Raw genomic sequence first — 21962 nt, 5'->3', positions numbered from 1 at the left:
AATCTGTGAGTAAGGCGACGCTGACACTTAAACCCAACAAGCCATGACTTCCCTCGGAATTTATTCATTTTACTAGGCAAGTAAGTCAATTAAAAACAAATTCTTATATACAATGACAGCCTACACCAACCAAACCCAGACAACGTTGGGCCAATTGTGCGCCACACGGCCAGTTGTGACACAGCCTGGATTCGAACCAGGGTGTCTGTAGTGACACCTCTTGCACTGAGAGGCAGTGCCTTAGACCGCTGCACCACACGGGCCAGTTGTGATACAGCCAGGATTCGAACCAGGGTGTCTGTAGTGACACCTCTTAGACCGCTGCGCCACACGGCAGCCCATAAGAACAACAAAGAACAACTTGGAGAGTACAATCATTGGATAATAAATAGATGAACAAAGATCACGTGTATGCTACCAACTTATTTTCCACAGTTGTGGCCGAATGACAACAGAAATAACATACAGCTGGCATACAGCAGCCTCTGGCAAGACAAGGGGTGGCGCTCTGTGTATATTTGTAAACAACAGCTGGTGCAGGAAATCTAATAGTAAGTTGCTTGCCTGAGGTAGAGTATCTAATGATAAGCGTTACACCACACTATTTACCAAGAGAGTTTTCATCTATATTCTTTGTAGCTGTCTATTTACCACCACAAACCGATGCTGGCACTAAGACCGCACTCAATGAGCTGTTTACGTCCATAAGCAAACAGGAAAACGCTCATCCAGAGGTGGAGCTCCTAGTGGCCGGGGACTTTAATGCAGGGAAACTTAAATCCATTGTACCAATTTTTTTCCCAGCACGTTAAATGTGCAACCAGGGAGGAAAAAAACCTAGACCACCTTTACTCCACACACAGAGAAGTGTACAAAGCTCTAACTCACCCTCCATTTGGCAAATCTGACCATAATTCTATCCTCCTGATTCCTGCTTACAAGCTAAAATTAAAGCAGGAAGCACCAGATCAATAAAAAAGTGGTCAGATAAAGCAGATGCTAAGCTACAGGACTGTTTTGCTAGCACAGACTGGAATATGTTCCGGGATTCTTCCGATGGCATTGAGGAGAACACCACATCAGTCATTGGCTTCATTAATAAGTGCATCGAGGACGTCGTCCCCACAGTGACTGTACATACAGTGGGGAGAACAAGTATTTGATACACTGCCGATTTTGCAGGTTTTCCTACTTACAAAGCATGTAGAGGTCTGTAATTTTTATCATAGGTACACTTCAACTGTGAGAGACGGAATCTAAAACAAAAATCCAGAAAATCACATTGTATGATTTTTAAGTAATTAATTTGCATTTTATTGCATGACATAAGTATTTGATCACCTACCAACCAGTAGGAATTCCGGCTCTCACAGACCTGTTAGTTTTTCTTTAAGAAGCCCTCCTGTTCTCCACTCATTACCTGTATTAACTGCACCTGTTTGAACTCGTTACCTGTATAAAAGACACCTGTCCACACACAATCAAACAGATTCCAACCTCTCCACAATGGCCAAGACCAGAGAGCTGTGTAAGGACATCAGGGATAAAATTGTAGACCTGCACAAGGCTGGGATGGGCTACAGGACAATAGGCAAGCAGCTTGGTGAGAAGGAAACAACTGTTGGCGCAATTATTAGAAAATGGAAGAAGTTCAAGATGACGGTCAATCACCCTCGGTCTGGGGCTCCATGCAAGATTTCACCTCGTGGGGCATCAATGATCATGAGGAAGGTGAGGGATCAGCCCAGAACTACACGGCAGGACCTGGTCAATGACCTGAAGAGAGCTGGGACCACAGTCTCAAAGAAAACCATTAGTAACACACTACGCCGTCATGGATTAAAATCCTGCAGCGCACGCAAGGTCCCCCTGCTTAAGCCAGTGCATGTCCAGGCCTGTCTGAAGTATGCCAATGACCATCTGGATGATCCAGAGGAGGAATGGGAGAAGGTCATGTGGTCTGATGAGACAAAAATAGAGCTTTTTGGTCTAACTCCACTCGCCGTGTTTGGAGGAAGAAGAAGTATGAGTACAACCCCAAGAACACCATCCCAACCGTGAAGCATGGAGGTGGAAACATCATTCTTTGGGGATGCTTTTCTGCAAAGGGGACAGGACGACTGCACCGTATTGAGGGGAGGATGGATGGGGCCATGTATCGCGAGATCTTGGCCAACAACCTCCTTCCCTCAGTAAGAGCATTGAAGATGGGTCGTGGCTGGGTCTTCCAGCATGACAACGACACGAAGCACACAGCCATGGCAACTAAGGAGTGGCTCCGTAAGAAGCATCTCAAGGTCCTGGAGTGGCCTAGCCAGTCTCCAGACCTGAACCCAATAGAAAATCTTTGGAGGGAGCTGAAAGTCCGTATTGCCCAGCGACAGCCCCGAAACCTGAAGGATCTGGAGAAGATCTGTAGGGAGGAGTGGGCCAAAATCCCTGCTGCAGTGTGTGCAAACCTAGTCAAGAACTACAGGAAACGTATGATCTCTGTAATTGCAAACAAAGGTTTCTGTACCAAATATTAAGTTCTGCTTTTCTGATGTATCAAATACTTATGTCATGCAATAAAATGCAAATTAATTACTTAAAAATCATACAATGTGATTTTCTGGATTTTTGTTTTAGATTCCGTCTCTCATAGTTGAAGTGTACCTATGATAAAAATTACAGACCTCTACATGCTTTGTAAGTAGGAAAACCTGCAAAATCGGCAGTGTATCAAATACTTGTTCTCCCCACTGTACATACCCAAACCAGAAGCCATGGATTACAGGCAATATCCGCACTGAGCTAAAGGGTAGAGCTGCCGCTTTCAAGGAGCGGGACTCTAAACCCTGAAGCTTATATGAAATCCCACTATGCCCTCCGTTGAACCATCAAACAGGCAAAGCATCAATACAGGACTAAGATTGAATTGTACTACACTGGCTCCGACGCTCCACGGATGTGGCAGGGCTAGCAAACTATTACAGGCTACAAAGCTAAGCACAGCCCCGAGCTGCCCAGTGACATGAGCCTACCAGATGAGCTCAATTATTTATACGCTTGCTTCGCGGCAAGCAACACTGAAACATGCATGAGAGCATCAGCTGTTCCGGACGACTGTGTGATCAAGCTCTCTGTAGCCTTTAAACATGTCAACATTCACAAGGCTGCGGGGCCAGATGGATTACCAGGACGTGTACTCCGAGCATGCGCTGACCAACTGGCAAGTGTCTTCACTGAAATGTTCAACCTGTCCCTGACTGAGTCTGTAATACCAACATGTTTCAAGCAGACCACCATAGTCCCTGTGCCCAAGAACACTCAGGTAACCTACCTTAATGACTACCGACCCGTAGCACTCACGTCTGTAGCCAAGAAGTGCTTTGAAAGGCTGGTCATGGATCACATCAACACCATTAACACAGAAACCCTAAACCTACTGCAATTTGCATACCACCCTAACAGACCCACAGATGATGCACTCTCTATTGCACTCCACACTGCCCTTACCCACCTGGACAAAAGGAACACCTACGTGAAAATGCTATTCATTGACTACAGCTCAGCGTTCAACACCATAGTGCCCTCAAAGCTCATCACTAAGCTAAGGACCCTGGGCCTAAACACCTCCCACTGCAACTGGATTCTAGAATTCCTGACGGGCCACCCCCAGGTGGTAAGGGTAGGTACACAACACATGTGCCACGCTGATCCTCAACACAGGGGCCCCTTAGGGGTGCGTGATCAGTCCCCTCCTGTACTCCCTGTTCACTCATGACTGCATGGCCAGGCACAACACCAACACCCTCATTAAGTTTGTCAATGACACAACAGTGAGATGTGACAGCCTATAGGAAGGAGGTCAGAGACCTGGCTGTGTGGTGCCAGGATAACAACCTCTCCCTTAACGTGATCAAGAAAAGGAGATGATTGTGGACTACAGGAAAAGGAGCACTGAGCACGTCCCCATTCTCATCGACGGGGCTGCAGTGGAGCAGGTTGAGAGCTTCAAGTTTCTTGGTGTCCACATCACCAACAAACTAACATGGTCCAAACACACCAAGGCAGTCGTAAAGAGGGCACAACAAAGCCTATTCCCACTCAGGAGAGTGAAAATATTTGGCATGGGTCCTCAGATCGTCAAAAGGTTCTACAGCTGCACCATCGAGAGCATCCTGACTGGTTGCATCATTGCCTGGTATGACAACTGCTCGGCCTCCAACCGCAAGGCACTACAGAGGCTAGTGTGTACGGCCCAGTGCATCACTGGGGCCAAGCTTCCTGCCTTCCAGGACCCCTATACCAGGCGGTGTCAGAGGAAGGCTCTAAAAATGTCCTACTCTGTTTATTTTACTCCCTGTATCTATGTGTAGTCACTTCAATTTTTTTGTTTTTTTGTTGTTGAATTTTACCCCCTTTTTCGCCCCAATTTTGTGGTATCCAATTGTTAGTAGTTAATATCTTGTCTCATCGCTACAATTCCCGTACGGGCTCGGGAGAGACGAAGGTCGAAAGCCATGCGTCCTCCGAAACACAACCCAACCGCACTGCTTCTTAACACAGCTCTCATCCAACCCGGAAGCCAGCCGCACCAATGTGTCGGAGGAAACACCGTGCACCTGGCGACCTTGGTTAGCCCGGCCGCCACAGGAGTCGCTGGTGCGCGATGAGACAAGGATATCCCTACCGGCCAAACCCTCCCTAACCCGGACGACGCTAGGCCAATTGTGCGTCGCCCCACGGACCTCCCGGTCGCGGCCGGCTGCGACAGAGCCTTGACGCGAACCCAGAGTCTCTGGTGGCACAGCTAGCGCTGCAGACAGCGCCCTAAACCACTGCACCACCCGGGAGGCCGCGTAGTCACTTCAACCTACATGTTCATACTGTATTACCTCAATTACCTCTACTAAGCGATGCCCCCGCACATTGACTCTGTACCAGTACCCCCTGTATATAGCCTCGCTACTGTTATTTTATTGCTGCTGTTTAATTATATATATTTTTTTACTTAACACAATTTTTCTTACAATTGCATTATTGGTTAAGGGTTTGTAAGTTAGCGTTTCACTGTAAGGTCTACACCTGTTTAATTCTGCGCATGTGACAAATACAATTTGATTTGATTTGAGATGAGAGGACAAGATGAGGAAAAGACAAAGAACAACTTGGAGATGAGAGCAACAAGGAAGGATATCCAGGAAAGCACAGCAAAAAGTAGATTTGTTAGAAAGGGAAGTAGAATATATTCTGTTAGATATGCATATGCAGGAGTGCGTGTTTTGTTTGTTGCTCTCGTCACAAATCGCATTCTGTCATTGCACCACACTACCACAAGGGGGCACAAATCGCATTCTGTCATTGCACCACACTACCACAAGGGGGCACAAATTGATGTAAATTAAAGGAGGTGTTTTCAGTCTGAGTCTCTTTTCTCTATTATATCTATACTATTTACCACAGTGTGAAAGAGGCATAGAGTCTCTATTCTCTATTATATCTATACTATTTACCACAGTGTGAAAGAGTGATAGAGTCTCTATTCTCTATTATATCTATACTATTTACCACAGTGTGAAAGAGTGATAGAGTCTCTATTCTCTATTATATCTATACTATTTACCACAGTGTGAAAGAGGGATAGAGTCTCTATTCTCTATTATATGTATACTATTTACCACAGTGTGAAAGAGTGATAGAGTCTCTATTCTCTATTATATCTATACTATTTACCACAGTGTGAAAGAGTGATAGAGTCTCTACATAAAGAGTGATAGAGCCTCTACATAAAGAGTGATAGAGTCTCTACATAAAGAGCAATAGAGCCTCTACATAAAGAGGGATAGAGCCTCTACATAAAGAGCGATAGAGCCTCTACATAAAGAGGGATAGAGCCTCTACATAAAGAGCGATAGAGCCTCTACATAAAGAGCGATAGAGCCTCTACATAAAGAGCGATAGAGCCTCTATATAAAGAGGGATAGAGCCTCTACATAAAGAGCGATAGAGCCTCTACATAAAGAGCGATAGAGTCTCTATTTAAAGAGGGATAGAGCCTCTATATAAAGAGGGATAGAGCCTCTACATAAAGAGCGATAGAGTCTCTATTTAAAGAGGGATAGAGCCTCTATATAAAGAGGGATAGAGCCTCTATATAAAGAGGGATAGAGCCTCTACATAAAGAGCGATAGAGCCTCTACATAAAGAGCGATAGAGTCTCTATTTAAAGAGGGATAGAGCCTCTATATAAAGAGGGATAGAGCCTCTATATAAAGAGGGATAGAGCCTCTACATAAAGAGCGATAGAGCCTCTACATAAAGAGCGATAGAGTCTCTATTTAAAGAGGGATAGAGCCTCTATATAAAGGGCGGTAGAGCCTCTATATAAAGGGCGGTAGAGCCTCTATATAAAGGGCGGTAGAGCCTCTATATAAAGGGCGGTAGAGCCTCTATATAAAGAGCGGTAGAGCCTCTACATAAAGAGCGATAGAGCCTCTACATAAAGAGCGATAGAGTCTCTATTTAAAGAGGGATAGAGCCTCTATATAAAGGGCGGTAGAGCCTCTATATAAAGGGCGGTAGAGCCTCTATATAAAGGGCGGTAGAGCCTCTATATAAAGGGCGGTAGAGCCTCTATATAAAGAGCGGTAGAGCCTCTACATAAAGAGCGATAGAGCCTCTATATAAAGAGCGGTGGAGCCTCTACATAAAGAGCGATAGAGTCTCTATATAAAGAGCGATAGAGCCTCTATATAAAGAGCGGAAGAGTCTCTACATAAAGAGCCTCTATATAAAGAGCGGTAGAGCCTCTATTTAAAGAGCGATAGAGCCTCTATTTAAAGAGCGATAGAGCCTCTATTTAAAGTGAGTTTCTGAAACATGGAAGCCTTCTTTGCTGATGTGAAGAAGAAACGGAATGAGAGTCCAGTGATTATTTGTCAGCATAAAGCTGAGTGACTCACTCATTCATGGCTTTGGATGTAAATAAATAAGTGCCAACATTCTTTCTGACAGTGTTAAATATATAAATGTTTTGACTGTTTTGACCAAATGAATCTGCTCATGTGTGTGTTCAATTATTTGTAACATTGTGGTTACAATGAACACCATTTCTAACTCAATATCACAGACCAGATTTGCCCCATGAAAAATAAAAATACATCTAGGACACATCTAGGACACATCTAGGATACATCTAGGACACATCTAGGATACATTTAGGATACATCTAGGATACATTTAGGATACATCTAGGACACATCTAGGATACATCTAGGATACATCTAGGATACATTTAGGATACATCTAGGATACATCTAGGATACATTTAGGATACATCTAGGATACATCTAGGATACATCTAGGATACATCTAGGACACATCTAGGATACATCTAGGATACATCTAGGATACATCTAGGATACATCTAGGATACATTTAGGATACATCTAGGATACATCTAGGATACATCTAGGATACATCTAGGATACATCTAGGATACATTTAGGATACATCTAGGATACATCTAGGATACATCTAGGATACATCTAGGATACATTTAGGATACATCTAGGACACATCTAGGATACATCTAGGATACATCTAGGATACATTTAGGATACATTTAGGATACATCTAGGATACATTTAGGATACATCTAGGATACATCTAGGATACATTTAGGATACATCTAGGATACATTTAGGATACATCTAGGATACATCTAGGATACATCTAGGATACATCTAGGATACATCTAGGATACATTTAGGATACATCTAGGATACATCTAGGATACATCTAGGATACATTTAGGATACATCTAGGATACATCTAGGATACATCTAGGATACATCTAGGATACATTTAGGATACATCTAGGATACATCTAGGATACATTTAGGATACATCTAGGATACATCTAGGAAACATCTAGGATACATCTAGGATACATTTAGGATACATCTAGGATACATCTAGGATACATTTAGGATACATCTAGGATACATCTAGGATACATCTAGGATACATCTAGGATACATTTAGGATACATCTAGGATACATCTAGGATACATCTAGGACACATCTAGGATACATCTAGGATACATCTAGGATACATTTAGGATACATCTAGGATACATCTAGGATACATCTAGGACACATCTAGGATACATCTAGGACACATCTAGGATACATCTAGGACACATCTAGGATACATCTAGGACACATCTAGGATACATCTAGGATACATCTTGGACACATCTAGGACACATCTAGGACACATCTAGGACACATCTAGGATACATCTAGGATACATCTAGGACACATCTAGGACACATCTAGGATACATCTAGGACACATCTAGGATACATCTAGGATACATCTAGGATACATCTAGGACACATCTAGGACACATCTAGGATACATCTAGGACACATCTAGGACACATCTAGGACACATTTAGGATACATCTAGGATACATCTAGGACACATCTAGGACACATCTAGGATACATCTAGGATACATTTAGGACACATCTAGGATACATCTAGGACACATCTAGGAAACATATAGGACACATCTAGGATACATCTAGGATACATCTAGGACACATCTAGGATACATCAAGGATACATCTAGGACACATCTAGGATACATCTAGGACACATCTAGGACACATCTAGGAAACATCTAGGATACATCTAGGATACATCTAGGACACATCTAGGAAACATCTAGGATACATTTAGGATACATCTAGGACACATCTAGGACACATCTAGGACACATCTAGGATACATCTAGGATACATCTAGTCCACCCTGGACTGAACCACCTCCAGACTTAGTCCACCCTGGACTGAACCACCTCCAGACTTAGTCCACCCTGGACTGAACCACCTCCAGACTTAGTCCACTCTGGACTGAACCACCTCCAGACTTAGTCCACTCTGGACTGAACCACCTCCAGACTTAGTCCACCCTGGACTGAGCCACCTCCAGACTTAGTCCACCCTGGACTGAACCACCTCCAGACTTAGTCCACCCTGGACTGAACCACCTCCAGACTTAGTCCACCCTGGACTGAACCACCTCCAGACTTAGTCCACCCTGGACTGAACCACCTCCAGACTTAGTCCACCCTGGACTGAACCACCTCCAGACTTAGTGGACCCTGGACTGAGTCTACAACCTGTGGCCTGCTGTGGCCTGTGGCCTGCTGGAGGTCATTTTGCAGGGCTCTGGCAGTGCTCCTTCTGCTCAAAGGCGGAGGTAGCGGTCCTGCTGCTGGGTTGTTGCCCTCCTACGGCCTCCTCCACGTCTCCTGATGTACTGGCCTGTCTCCTGGTAGCGCCTCCACGCTCTGGACACTACGCTGACAGACACAGCAAACCTTCTTGCCACAGCTCGCATTGATGTGCCATCCTGGATGAGCTGCATTACCTGAGCCACTTGTGTGGGTTGTAGACTCCGTCTCATGCTACCACTAGAGTGAGAGCACCGCCAGCATTCAAAAGTGACCAAAACATCAGCCAGGAAGCATAGGAACTGAGAAGTGGTCTGTGGTCACCACCTGCAGAATCACTCCTTTATTGGGGGTGTCTTGCTAATTGCCTATAATTTCCACCTTTTGTCTATTCCATTTGCACAACAGCATGTGAAATTTATTGTCAATCAGTGTTGCTTCCTAAGTGGACAGTTTGATTTCACAGAAGTGTGATTGACTTGGAGTTACATTGTGTTGTTTAAGTGTTCCCTTTATTTTTTTGAGCAGTGTGTATTTGAAAGATATAAGAAAGATCAGAAAACACATTTTTTACCCCTTATTTTTTGCACTAAACAGTCTCCATATGTACTTCCATAAATTATTTAAACTGGTACCTGGTCTTATTGTTCAGAGTAAATAACTCACAGACTCTAGAGAAGCTTTAACCAAGTTTAATTCTTCCCAAAGGTTCTGTACAGCTGTAATTCAGACAACCCAACATTTCTCACGTCACAGATAAATATACAGTGGGGAGAACAAGTATTTGATACACTGCCGTTTTTTCAGTTTTTTTTTTTCAGGTCTGTAATTTTTTGTAATTGCAAACAAAGGTTTCTGTACCAAATATTAAGTTCTGCTATTCTGATGTATCAAATACTTATGTCATGCAATAAAATGCAAATTAATTACAAAAAAAATCATACAATGTGATTTTCTGGATTTTTGTTTTAGATTCTGTCTCTCACAGTTGAAGTGTACCTATGATAAAAATTACAGATCTCTACATGCTTTGTAAGTAGGAAAACATGCAAAATCGGCAGTGTATCAAATACTTGTTCTCCCCACTGTATATATATATCCCACTTAAAACACTCCTTCTCTCCAATCCTTACATCTTATGGTTCAACAGGAAGAGGGTAACAGGATACCAAACCCTTATTACTCTCTTAAGGGAATCTGTCCTCACCTCCTGACCTCAACCCCTCCTTCCCCTAATCCACAGGTGTTCATCTGTCTCCCCTATATCAACACGTTTCAGCTCCTCCCATTCACCCAGCACATTTCCTCAGCCACTCTGTCTTTCTACAGATATCGCTCCTTTACATACTATGCGTCTGATCTATCGTGTCTTTAATATCTCAATGTTCAAAATGTCCAATCCAACACCGGGGACCTTCAGACGAGTCTTGTGAGGCCTGAGGGTATCCTAGAACAAAATAACTGACGTGTATGTGTTTATGAGAGTCTCACCTTTCTACAGAGGGGTATTAGTGTGTAGCCCAAACTGTTCAGACTCTCCAGACAGAAGGGGTATTAGTGTGTAGCCCAAACTGTTCGGACGCTCCAGACAGAAGGGGTATTAGTGTGTAGCCCAAACTGTTCGGACGCTCCAGACAGAAGGGGTATTAGTGTGTAGCCCAAACTGTTCGGACGCTCCAGACAGAAGGGGTATTAGTGTGTAGCCCAAACTGTTCGGACGCTCCAGACAGAAGGGGTATTAGTGTGTAGCCCAAACTGTTCGGACGCTCCAGACAGAAGGGGTATTAGTGTGTAGCCCAAACTGTTCGGACGCTCCAGACAGAAGGGGTATTAGTGTGTAGCCCAAACTGTTCGGACGCTCCAGACAGAAGGGGTATTAGTGTGTAGCCCAAACTGTTCGGACGCTCCAGACAGAAGGGGTATTAGTGTGTAGCCCAAACTGTTCGGACGCTCCAGACAGAAGGGGTATTAGTGTGTAGCCCAAACTGTTCAGACTCTCCAGACAGAAGGGGTATTAGGGTGTAGCCCAAACTGTTCAGACTCTCCAGACAGAAGGGGTATTAGTGTGTAGCCCAAACTGTTTGGATGCTCCAGACAGAAGTTGGCAGATCGGCTTGACGCTTGTGGGGGACGTAGACCAAAACAGAGAACACCATCATGCTCGTGAGAGTCTCACCTGTCCACAAAGGGGTATTAGTGTGTAGCCCAAACTGTTTGGATGCTCCAGACAGAAGTTGACAGATCGGCTTGACGCTTGAGGGGGACGTAGACCAAAACAGAGAACACCATCATGCTCGTGAGAGTCCCATCTTTCCATAGAGGGGTTATAAAAAGTGAGACGCAAAAAATGCAAAAATACATCTCTCTCGCTTAAACATAATATTTTTTTAATAGGAATTGTTTGTATAATGCTAATTAGATCTCCCCTAGAGGCAAGGACATGGAACTTAGGGGGTTAACATGTCTCCTCCACCTCACCTACACTTATTAAAGTGGATTTAACATGTGACATCAACAAGGGATCATAGCTTTCACCTGGATTCCAATGATCAGTCTGTCGTGGAAAGAGCAGGTGTTCCTAATGTTTTGTACACTCAGGGTATGATCTCACGTCTCGTTCTGTGTTTTCATCGTGATCAAGTGACATGGACATGAATAACCAGAGGCAGGAACGACATGTTCAGCTCCATGCCCTGCCTAGGCTTGATAGTGTTCGACAGATAGCATGAAGGATGACCAGGGACAATGCGACTCGGTATTACAAGACTTGAATGTTTAATCACCGAGTACTACAACTTAGGGACAGGCAAAACACTCCAATCCTTAGACTGACCACCATTACCCAATAACCTCTGCTCTTCTCCCAACCTCCAGAATAGCATATCAAAATAAAAGTCACATGGTGTTCACACAATAAATAGTTTACTCTAATTGATAAATGATTCACAATGATTAAGTCAGTAAGATAATCATACAGTGCATTCGGAGAGTATTCAGACCCCTTGACTTTTCCCACATTTTGTTACGTTACAGCCTTATTCTAAAATGAATTAGATAAACATGTTCCTTATCAATCTACACAGAATACCCCACTGTCACGCCCTGACCTTAGATATCTCTGTTTTCTTTATATTTTGGTTAGGTCAGGGTGTGACTAGGGTGGGTACTCTAGGTTTCTGTATGTCTAGGGGTTTTTGTATGTATAGGGGTCTTTGTATGTATAGGGTTTTTGTATGTATAGGGTTTTTGTATGTCTAGGGGTTTTTGTATGTCTATGTTGGCCTGATATGGTTCCCAGTCAGAGACAGCTGTTTTGGGGATCATATTTAGGCAGCCCTTTTTCCCACTTTCTAGTGTGGGGTCTTGTCTATAGTTAGGTGCCAGTGTGCACACTAGTAGCTTCACGTTTGGTTTGGTTGTTTGTTGTTTTGTTTTGGTGAGTTTCAGTTCATTAAAAATATGTGGAACTCTTTTCACGCTGCGCCTTGGTCTCATCATTACGACGATAAAGTGAAAACAGGTTTTTAGACATTTTTGCAAATCTATAAAAAATATAAAACAGAAATACCTTATTTACATAAGAATTCAAACTCCTTGCTATGAGACATGAAATTAAGCTCAGATGCATCATGTTTCCATTGATCATCCTTGAGATGTTTCTACAACTTGATTGGAGTCCACCTGTGGTAAATTCAATTGATTGGACATGATTTGGAAAGGCACACACCTGTCTATATAAGGTCCCACAGTTGACAGTGCATGTCAGAGCAGAAACCAAGACAAAAAATGTCTGCAGCATTGAAGGTCTCCAGGAATACACTTGGCCTCCATCATTCGTAAATGGAAGTTTGGAACCACCAAGACTATTCCTAGAGCTGACCGCCTGGCCAAACTGAGCAATCGGGGGAGAAGGGCCTTGGTCAGTGAGTGGCCAAGATTGAACTCTTTGGCCTGAATGCCAAGCGTCACGTCTGGAGGGAGCCTGGCACCATCCCTAAGGTGAAGCATGGTGGTGGCAGCATCATGCTGTGGGAATGTTTTTCAACGGCAGGGACTGGGTTTGCCAAGCTTGTAGCGTCATTCCCAAGAAGACTCGAGGCTGTAATCGCTGACAAAGGTGCTTCAACAAAGTACTGAGTAAAGGGTCTGAATACTTATGTAAATGGTTTATTTCAGTTTTTTTATATATACATTTCTAAAGACCTGTTTTTGCTTTGTCATTATGGGTATTGTGTGTAGCTTGATGCGGGGGGGGGGGGGGGGGGGACAACAATTTAGTAAATTGTAGAATACATGTAAGGCTGTAGCATAACAAAATGTGAAAAAGTCAAGGGGTCTGAGTACTTTCAGAATACACAGTGTAACAGAAACATACAGGTAACTAGTGTACATTCTATCACATCTCATTCTATAATGACTACAGGTAACTAGTTTACATTCTATCACATCTCATTCTATAATGACTACAGGTAACTAGTGTACATTCTATCACATCTCATTCTATAATAACTACAGGTAACTAGTGTACATTCTATCACATCTCATTCTATAATAACTACAGGTAACTAGTTTACATTCTATCACATCTCATTCTATAATGACTACAGGTAACTAGTGTACATTCTATCACATTTCATTCTATAATGACTACAGGTAACTGCCAAAGTAAAGGAAACACCAACATAGTGTGCTAATAGGGTGTTGTGCCACCACGATCCACCAGAACAGATTCAATGCACCTTGGCATAAATTCTACAAGTGTCTGAAACTCTATTGGAGGGAGCAATTCCATAATTTAGTGTTTTGTTGACGGTGGTGGAAAACGCTGTCTCAGGCAACACAATCTCCCATAAATGTTCTACTAGGTTGGGATCTGGTGACTGAGACAGACGCACATCACACACACACACACAGATCTACTACTCACTGGGATCCTCTCAGGCTCCTTTCCCCCTTGATCCATCCTCCTCTACTTTCTTCACTGCCTCAGCATACGACACCTTCTGCACTACTCAGACTCTGGCCACTTCAACCTGCCTCTCTCTCAGCGGACACTTCCGATCCCCAGCAACATGGACACCCCTACAGCTGACACACACAATTTTAAGGGATTGGATCTCTTAACCTTTAACCATTCATAAAAAAACATTCACTGACAGTTCTGTTAAGATGAACCTAAGTTCAAGATAAATCTATTTTTAATCTTGAGGTTGATATAAACAGGGTGTTTGTGTCTTTGGGCCGCTGCATCTATCCATGAGCCACTGAATGCAATAAGCAGTATGTTTCATCAAATCAAATGTTATTGGTCACATACATGTGTTTAGCTACATCAATGCAGCAGAAGGGTCTCTCTACCAAATGTAACCACATCCTGGACATTTCAAATGAGTTTCAAATACAATTTCCCCAAATAATACGAATATAGAATGGCCAAATTTCAATACACCTACTGTATAGGAAAATACCAGAATAAAAAGTTTGACATTGAAATAAATATAATACATGAACCTTTTTGAATATTCACAACAATATTTATTAAAGACAAAATCAAAATGTAATCTAAATCTGGTTACAGATCTGAAGCAGCTGTCCCTAATTTTGAACACAGTGAGGTCTGTTTGGCACAGTGAGGTCTGTTTGGCACAGTGAGGTCTGTTTGGCACAGTGAGATCTGTTTGGCAGAGTGAGGTCTGTTTGGCAGAGTGAGGTCTGTTTGGCACAGTGAGGTCTGTTTGGCACAGTGAGATCTGTTTGGCAGAGTGAGGTCTGTTTGGCAGAGTGAGGTCTGTTTGGCACAGTGAGGTCTGTTTGGCAGAGTGAGGTCTGTTTGGCAGAGTGAGGTCTGTTTGGCACAGTGAGGTCTGTTTGGCACAGTGAGGTCTGTTTGGCACAGTGAGGTCTGTTTGGCACAGTGAGGTCTGTTTGGCAGAGTGAGGTCTGTTTGGCACAGTGAGGTCTGTTTGGCAGAGTGAGGTCTGTTTGGCACAGTGAAAATGTCTCCTCTAAGTCAGTCTGAGAGTACACAACTGTACCAGTGTGTTGAGGTTTACATGGTTTTAGGCCTGGATTCAGTCTGGACCACTGAAGATCCGCACTAGTGAAAATTAAAAGCTAACAATCCTGCATTTGCAGAGAATGCATTCACGGTAAATGTTGTATATATGGGCTCAATTTCGGTCCGGATTGAATCTAGTCCTTGGTCATGGTACAAGCTTCAGAACCTCTGCAGTAACTTGTTACACAAAGACATGCAGAGAGAATGAAGTGGATGGTTATAGGTTCAGGTCTCACTTACTGGCCGATTTAAGGTAAAACATTTAACTTCAGTGTTCTTCATATATTTAAGTCAAATATATTAAAAAAAAAAAAAAAACATTTTCAACGTTAGATGTCTTGGTTCCCACTAGGCAGGTTTGTCCACTGAATATCAGACTTTATTTAAAATACTATTTGGGGTCTTTCAATTATTTTCAAAGACATTTGTAAGAAATTATTTTGATATTTTTTATTTGAAAACAGAAGTAGTTTAATATTGTAATGTATTTTTTTTTTTAAATACTCCCATGATTTAGAACGTCTACAGTAGAACATTTCCAGACACATCATTTACAACGTTCTACTGTAGACGTTCTAACGCTTTTCTAATAGCTGGCTATTAATTAGAAAATATTAGAAAAAACATGCAAATACTTCCAATAGAAGAGGTAGATTCCGTTGGGATACAGTACACGGACATGTCCAATTTATGGACCCGTATATAAAGAAATGTCAGTCTGCCTCTAGATCGTCTGGTGCTGGCCTACGCCTGGTTCCTGTATAGCATCGTTTACTGTAGCTTCAGACTTTCCTCTTTACATAACCTCATCAGTCTGCGTCCAACTCAGGATCAGACCTGTCTGCCTCTAGAATGTCTGGTGCCGGCCTACACCTGTCCAAAAGCTCTGTCTCAACACTACCATTGCCTTGATGGTTATTTCCTTCAACTTCTTTGGTTCCACCACTGGCTCCACAACCTAGATCAACATGGATCAGTGTTTTAGTCATAATTAACCAGATCAACATGCATCAGTGTTTTAGTCACAATTAAAAATACACTGCAGCCCATCTAACTACAGAATGAAATGTACATAGGACCAGGTGATTTTCACATACTGGTCACTCCTCAAATGTGAAATAATATAAAATAATATAAATGGAGATAACATCCTTAGATTTGGCACTGACAGAGTAATTACAGACTGAGAGAACTTTATAAAGTACTGAATCTGATTTCATTACAGGAAATAAAACATCGGAAATTGTAACTTACATTTTTTGTACCATAAATAACCCCCTCCCACCGACACTGAGGCAAAACAGAATCAATGCTGTAATAGCTCCATAACGTCCGCGAGAAAAGCCTTTCTGAACTTCACCTGTGGGGAAAAGACAAGATGAGTAATTAAGTTTTCAGTTAATGAATATTAGGCAGTGAGTGGTGGTGTTACGTCCTGTCACATGCACCTGCAGGGTCTGTGTTAATGCTCTGATTGGAGCTGACGATGGTTGTGTTGCTCACAGTCTCTCTCAGAACGGGGTTGAAGATATGGCAGGTCACCGTCTGATTTTCTGTTATATTCACTTGGCTCCAGACGGTGTACAGTCCACTTTCAGGATCAGATGGTCTTTTGGTCTGTACTTCCCACGGGTCCAGAGTGCGGTTCTGAGCCAATAGGACGTCCTGGATGGTCCATGTGACGACTGGCTGTGGGTATCCCCCCTGGGTTGAACACGTGGCATCCATATTTGTCTTGTTCACAGTCACACTGGGTGTCGGGAACCGTGCTGAAAGTGAACAAAGCAAAGAGAAGAAGATGTTAGAAATGTGCCATAATAACGTTTGATGATTTCCTACAATGACAGAATTAGTGCTGTGAATGATTCACACAGGTGGACATGGAATGGTATCAAACACATCCAATACATGGTTCCCATGTGGTTGACGCTATTCCAGTCCTCCCCTCAGCAGCCTCCTGTGCTATTAGCTCAACCATACCTGCCACAAGTAGGGTAGCGGGACACACTTTTATCAACTCGTGGAAATGCTTATCATTCTCGTCAAACAGTGTAGCGAAAGCCCAGTAGCCATTCTGCTCGTCTTCAAGTGTGACTTGGCTGAGTTTGATAGAGATATTCCCAGAACTCATCTCAGACCCAAAGGCTTTAGTTCTGCTTGTGTAAAGGTTATCCTGATGTCGATTCTCTTCTCCTTTGTTGAACGAGTACAACACTTTTCCGGACTTATCTTGCCAATGGAACCGGAGTCTTGCTGGGTCGATGGCCGTGGATGAATTCAGGTCACAGGACAGGAGAACAGACTCTCCTCTAATCCCAGTGACTTCCAACTCAGATACAGCTGGTGCTGAAACATACCAATATGTCAAAGTTACAAACTAAACTCAGAATTCAACACAGATAATAATGACATGATGTGCTCACTGACAGGAAATTACATAATAGAAGAGAAAGTGGTTGAAAGAGCTTAAGACAGCACAGCGCACACAAATAAAGAACGTTCCCCTGAACAAACATGTTCCTGGAAAGTTAAGGAAACTATTCTCTTCCAAAAGCTGTGAAAGAACATTTGAAACAGAGTTTTTCATTTATCTGGAAGCACAAGGTTAACATATGAAACTGGGTTGTTCATTAATATGGCAGCACTTAGTTACCATTTAATTCTAGCACTTGGTTACCAAGACGATGGAAAGGTGCATGACATCACCCATTTCTGCTCCCTGATTTCTCTGACATGTTTGGTTGAGTAATTATCTCAGCATTGTAATAACATTTGTCACAGTGTGCTTTACAGTAACCAGACCTAGACCCCCAAAACAGAAAGAAGAACCAAGCTATGTGCAAAGGGACAGCGTGGTAAAGATATCTCTGAATATCTAGTGTATGTATATTGAGAGATATTAAAGATCTTTGAGGGAATGAACAACACCACGACAGCGTAGCGGTTACGAGCATTGGGCCAATGCGGCAACGCATGCAGAGCCACCGGCGACTAGGCAAAAACTCTGCCAATGTGCCATTCACCAAGGAACTTAGCCCTAATTGCTCCTGCAAGTCACTCTGGCTAACAGTGTCTGCTAAATGACTCAAATGTAAATGTAATAATGTCTCCATTCATGAAGAGACGTCAACTAGGCCTGTCTGCATTTACAGCTACTAGACTAGAGCATGGGCTATAGCATGGGCGATAATGACAGAGCTTTAAGGTCAAGCTGAGGTCATGTTCCTCCTTTCTTTTAAAACATTCAATGATGTGAAATAATACTAACATCTGATTTTTTTCTGCATATAAACAGAAATAATTAATCTGAATGTATGTATTAGTTCCAGGAAATGAATGAAGGTGGTTTTGTCTCCTAGTAACATGAGAGGTATAATGACGTGGGGGCAAAATAATTCTTACTTATTTAGAATGTCTTCATCATCTTCATTCATTATTGTCTATTAAACAGCCAAACTATGTTTTAAGTGAGAAGTAGGCAGGCCGAAAAAGAAAGGAAATTCACATTAGCACCACAAGGCCTACTTCACCCAGGTTCTACCAAGGCCTTAAAGTTTGGTTAGCACCACAAGGCCTACTTCACCCAGGTTCTACCAAGGCCTTAAAGTTCGGTTATCGGCTTCACTCTACAATAAACACTTGGTTTTCTCTCATGTTTCTCTACATATCTCTGGATGCAGGTATGACTTTCAACACATACTGTAACCTCCATTCCACCAGTATGCATGTAGGACTGCTATACTGTTATCTTCCTCACGGTTTGCTATCACATGCTACAATGCTACAACCACGTGCTAACAATGCTACAAACACATGTAAATCACAACCACATGCTAACAACCACATGCAAATCACAACTACATTTTTTATCACATATCTATGATTCATTTATTCATTTATCAGAGCCATGAGTTTCTGTGTGAAAGTGTGTGTGGAATGTGTGTTCAAGCCGGGAGACTGAATCAATGATTCGATGGCCTCGAGGTAACCACGAAGAGACAATTTTCTGTTTAGACAAACGAACAACCACGCCCTATCCAAACAGCCATTACTTTATCACATTGTGTTCTACATAAATAAATCATAATGTGCCTTTGGTTGTATGTTGTATCTGTAAGTAAAGGCGTGTGGATAAAATGCCCAGGGACAGACGAGGAAGGCACGAGGGACACAACCACAGCGACACGATAAGAGAATATAAAACTTACCAGACAACAACAAAATACAAATTAATATCAGGATGGCCATTGCACTCTGCAGGATACTGATGGAAAACATGACGGAAAATGAACTAACAAAGTAGTTTGGTGCTTACTGTATACTGTGTCGTAAGCTCCTGAGCGAAGGGAAAAAATGAATGAGGCTTCAGACAAGGAAGAGCAGTTCTCCTTATTGCTGTATCATATCCGGGTCAGGGGTCAAGCATTCAACACAACGCTAGTAGTAGTATTTCACCATAACTGGTTGGTCATCGTCTTCGTCAGTCACTGTCTGAGATGTATGACTCACTGTGTCGTGTCTGTGGTGTCAAAGCTCTCTGTTTCTAATACAGTCTATTACCACCACGAAGGTGCTAGTCAGGTCACACTGTAGATAACAAGTTACGAAGATGCAGTACATAGCAGGTTTTGCTTTGTCAATAGGTCATAACCACCTGCTATGTCAATAGGTCATTACCATCTGCTTTGTCAATAGGTCATAACCACCTGCTTTGTCAATAGGTCATTACCACCTGCTTTGTCAATAGGTCATAACCACCTGCTTTGTCAATAGGTCATAACCACCTGCTATGTCAATAGGTCATTACCATCTGCTTTGTCAATAGGTCATAACCACCTGCTTTGTCAATAGGTCATAACCACCTGCTATGTCAATAGGTCATAACCACCTGCTTTGTCAATAGGTCATAACCACCTGCTTTGTCAATAGGTCATAACCACCTGCTTTGTCAATAGGTCATAATCACCTGCTTTGTCAATAGGTCATAACCACCTGCTTTGTCAATAGGTCATTACCACCTGCTTTGTAAACAGGTCATTACCATCTGCTTTGTAAACAGGTCATCTGCTTTGTAAATAGGTCATTACCATCTGCTTTGTAAATAGGTCATAACCACCTGCTTTGTCAATAGGTCATTACCACCTGCTTTGTCAATAGGTCATTACCATCTGCTTTGTAAACAGGTCATTACCATCTGCTTTGTAAACAGGTCATTACCATCTGCTTTGTAAACAGGTCATTACCATCTGCTTTGTAAACAGGTCATTACCATCTACTTTGTAAACAGGTCCTTACCATCTGCTTTGTAAACAGGTCATTCATTACCTGTTTGCATGGAGGATACTTCATAAAAACCCATTCCTGTCAGGAGGATCAGTGTCCTGCTCATCAAAGCACTGATCACAGGGAGCATAAAGGTTGACCTTACCAGACATGTCTCTCCCTCCTCTTGATAATAGGCATGTTTGACCCCATGTCCTGTCTGTGATCTCCTATGAGAAATGCCTGTCAGCCAAATGTTCGCTTCTCACAAGCAAATCGTGATCCTCCCTCCCCTCTTCATCTCAAACAACTCCCTCCCCTCCTCATCTCAAACAGCTCCTTCCCTCACAATTGGCCCAGCGTCGTCCGGGTTAGGGAGGATTTGGCCGGCAGGGATATCCTTGTCTCATCGCGCACTAGCGACTCCTGTGGCGGGCCGGGCGCAGTCCTCGCTGACCAGGTCGCCAGGTGTACGGTGTTTCCTCCGACACGTTGGTGCGGCTGGCTTCTGCGTTGGATGTGCATTGTGTCAAGAAGCAGTGCGGCTTGGTTGGGTTGTGTTTGGGAGGACGCATGGCTCTCGACCTTCGCCTCTCCCGAGTCCGTACGGGATGTGCAGCGATGAGACAAAACTGTAACTACCAATTGGATACGACGAAAAAGGCGGTCATTTAAAAAAAATAAAAAACAAAAAGCTCCCTCCCCTCCTCATCTCTAACAACTCCCTCTCTCTGGTTCACCTGATGCTGGAACCCCCCTTATAGAAACTTTACCTAATTACCTAATGACAATTACAACTGACTAATGACAAATATAAGATCTCTCTCTCTCCCCTCCCCAAGTGAAACAGTGAGGATAAGTAGCAACAACCCTGAACCTAAATCAGATCTGTGGTTGAAATGGTTTACTTCCTGTGTTTGTGTACGTTGACGTTGTAGAACCGGTTTAGTTACTGCAGTAGCATCATAGAGGAGTACTTGAAGATACATTAACATAGTATATAACATCTGAATAACTTAACAAATGTAATAGTTTATTAAGAGAAAACACACTTTAGTAGAAAACATATAAAACAATATATAAATTATACATCATGTGCAACAAGAGGATCATAATCCTACATTTAATTTCTAGTCAAGCTAATACACCATACGCATCATGACTCATCTGGGTCAGGTGATAGGAGCCGAATAGCAAGTTAACCAGTCAGGTTGAGGCACGATGTCCCCGACGATATCTCACTGTAAATACTGTTGTCTGCTTCTCTGTTATGAGGGGACCTGATGAAGCAACAGGTCTGTGACCACTGACTGTACACATGCAACGAGACTACAGAAAGAGGTTACGGTGAGAACATTCCATGTTGTGTATTTTATTTCCCATTAAATAAATCATTAAAATCTTGATAAAC

General features: G+C 42.8%; 1 protein-coding gene across 2 annotated transcripts; it reads right to left on the bottom strand.

The window, feature by feature from the left end:
- Positions 1 to 15724: 15724 nt before the first annotated feature.
- On the bottom strand, positions 15725 to 21412 carry LOC139546268 (CD276 antigen homolog). 2 transcript variants are annotated; one of them, XM_071354428.1, is made up of 5 exons: positions 20718 to 21412; positions 17270 to 17635; positions 16738 to 17058; positions 16544 to 16649; positions 15725 to 16247 (listed from the first exon to the last, which is right to left on the bottom strand). In XM_071354428.1, the coding sequence occupies exons 1-5, from the start codon at positions 20722 to 20724 to the stop codon at positions 16214 to 16216; spliced, it is 834 nt and encodes a 277-aa protein (XP_071210529.1). In that variant the 5' UTR covers positions 20725 to 21412; the 3' UTR covers positions 15725 to 16213. The 2 variants fall into 2 exon arrangements, with proteins under 2 accessions (XP_071210529.1, XP_071210528.1); XM_071354427.1 differs by lacking the exon at positions 20718 to 21412 and adding an exon at positions 19498 to 20270.
- Positions 21413 to 21962: the final 550 nt, after the last annotated feature.

The sequence above is a fragment of the Salvelinus alpinus genome, chromosome 20 (assembly GCF_045679555.1).
Source record: "Salvelinus alpinus chromosome 20, SLU_Salpinus.1, whole genome shotgun sequence".
NCBI lineage: Eukaryota > Metazoa > Chordata > Actinopteri > Salmoniformes > Salmonidae > Salvelinus > Salvelinus alpinus.
The sequence above is the reverse complement of the archived record's forward strand: the minus strand, read 5'-3'. Positions and strand labels throughout refer to the sequence as shown.

Bases quoted from the DNA above. Each gene is read 5' to 3' on its own strand.
- LOC139546268 (XM_071354427.1), bottom strand. From the start codon at position 19,567: ATGTTTTCCATCAGTATCCTGCAGAGTGCAATGGCCATCCTGATATTA. The intron at 17,636-19,497 runs GTAAGTTTTATA...GGTATGTTTCAG, and splicing joins TTGTATTTTGTTGTTGTCTG to CACCAGCTGTATCTGAGTTG. The intron at 17,059-17,269 runs GTATGGTTGAGC...GTTCACTTTCAG, and splicing joins CGCTACCCTACTTGTGGCAG to CACGGTTCCCGACACCCAGT.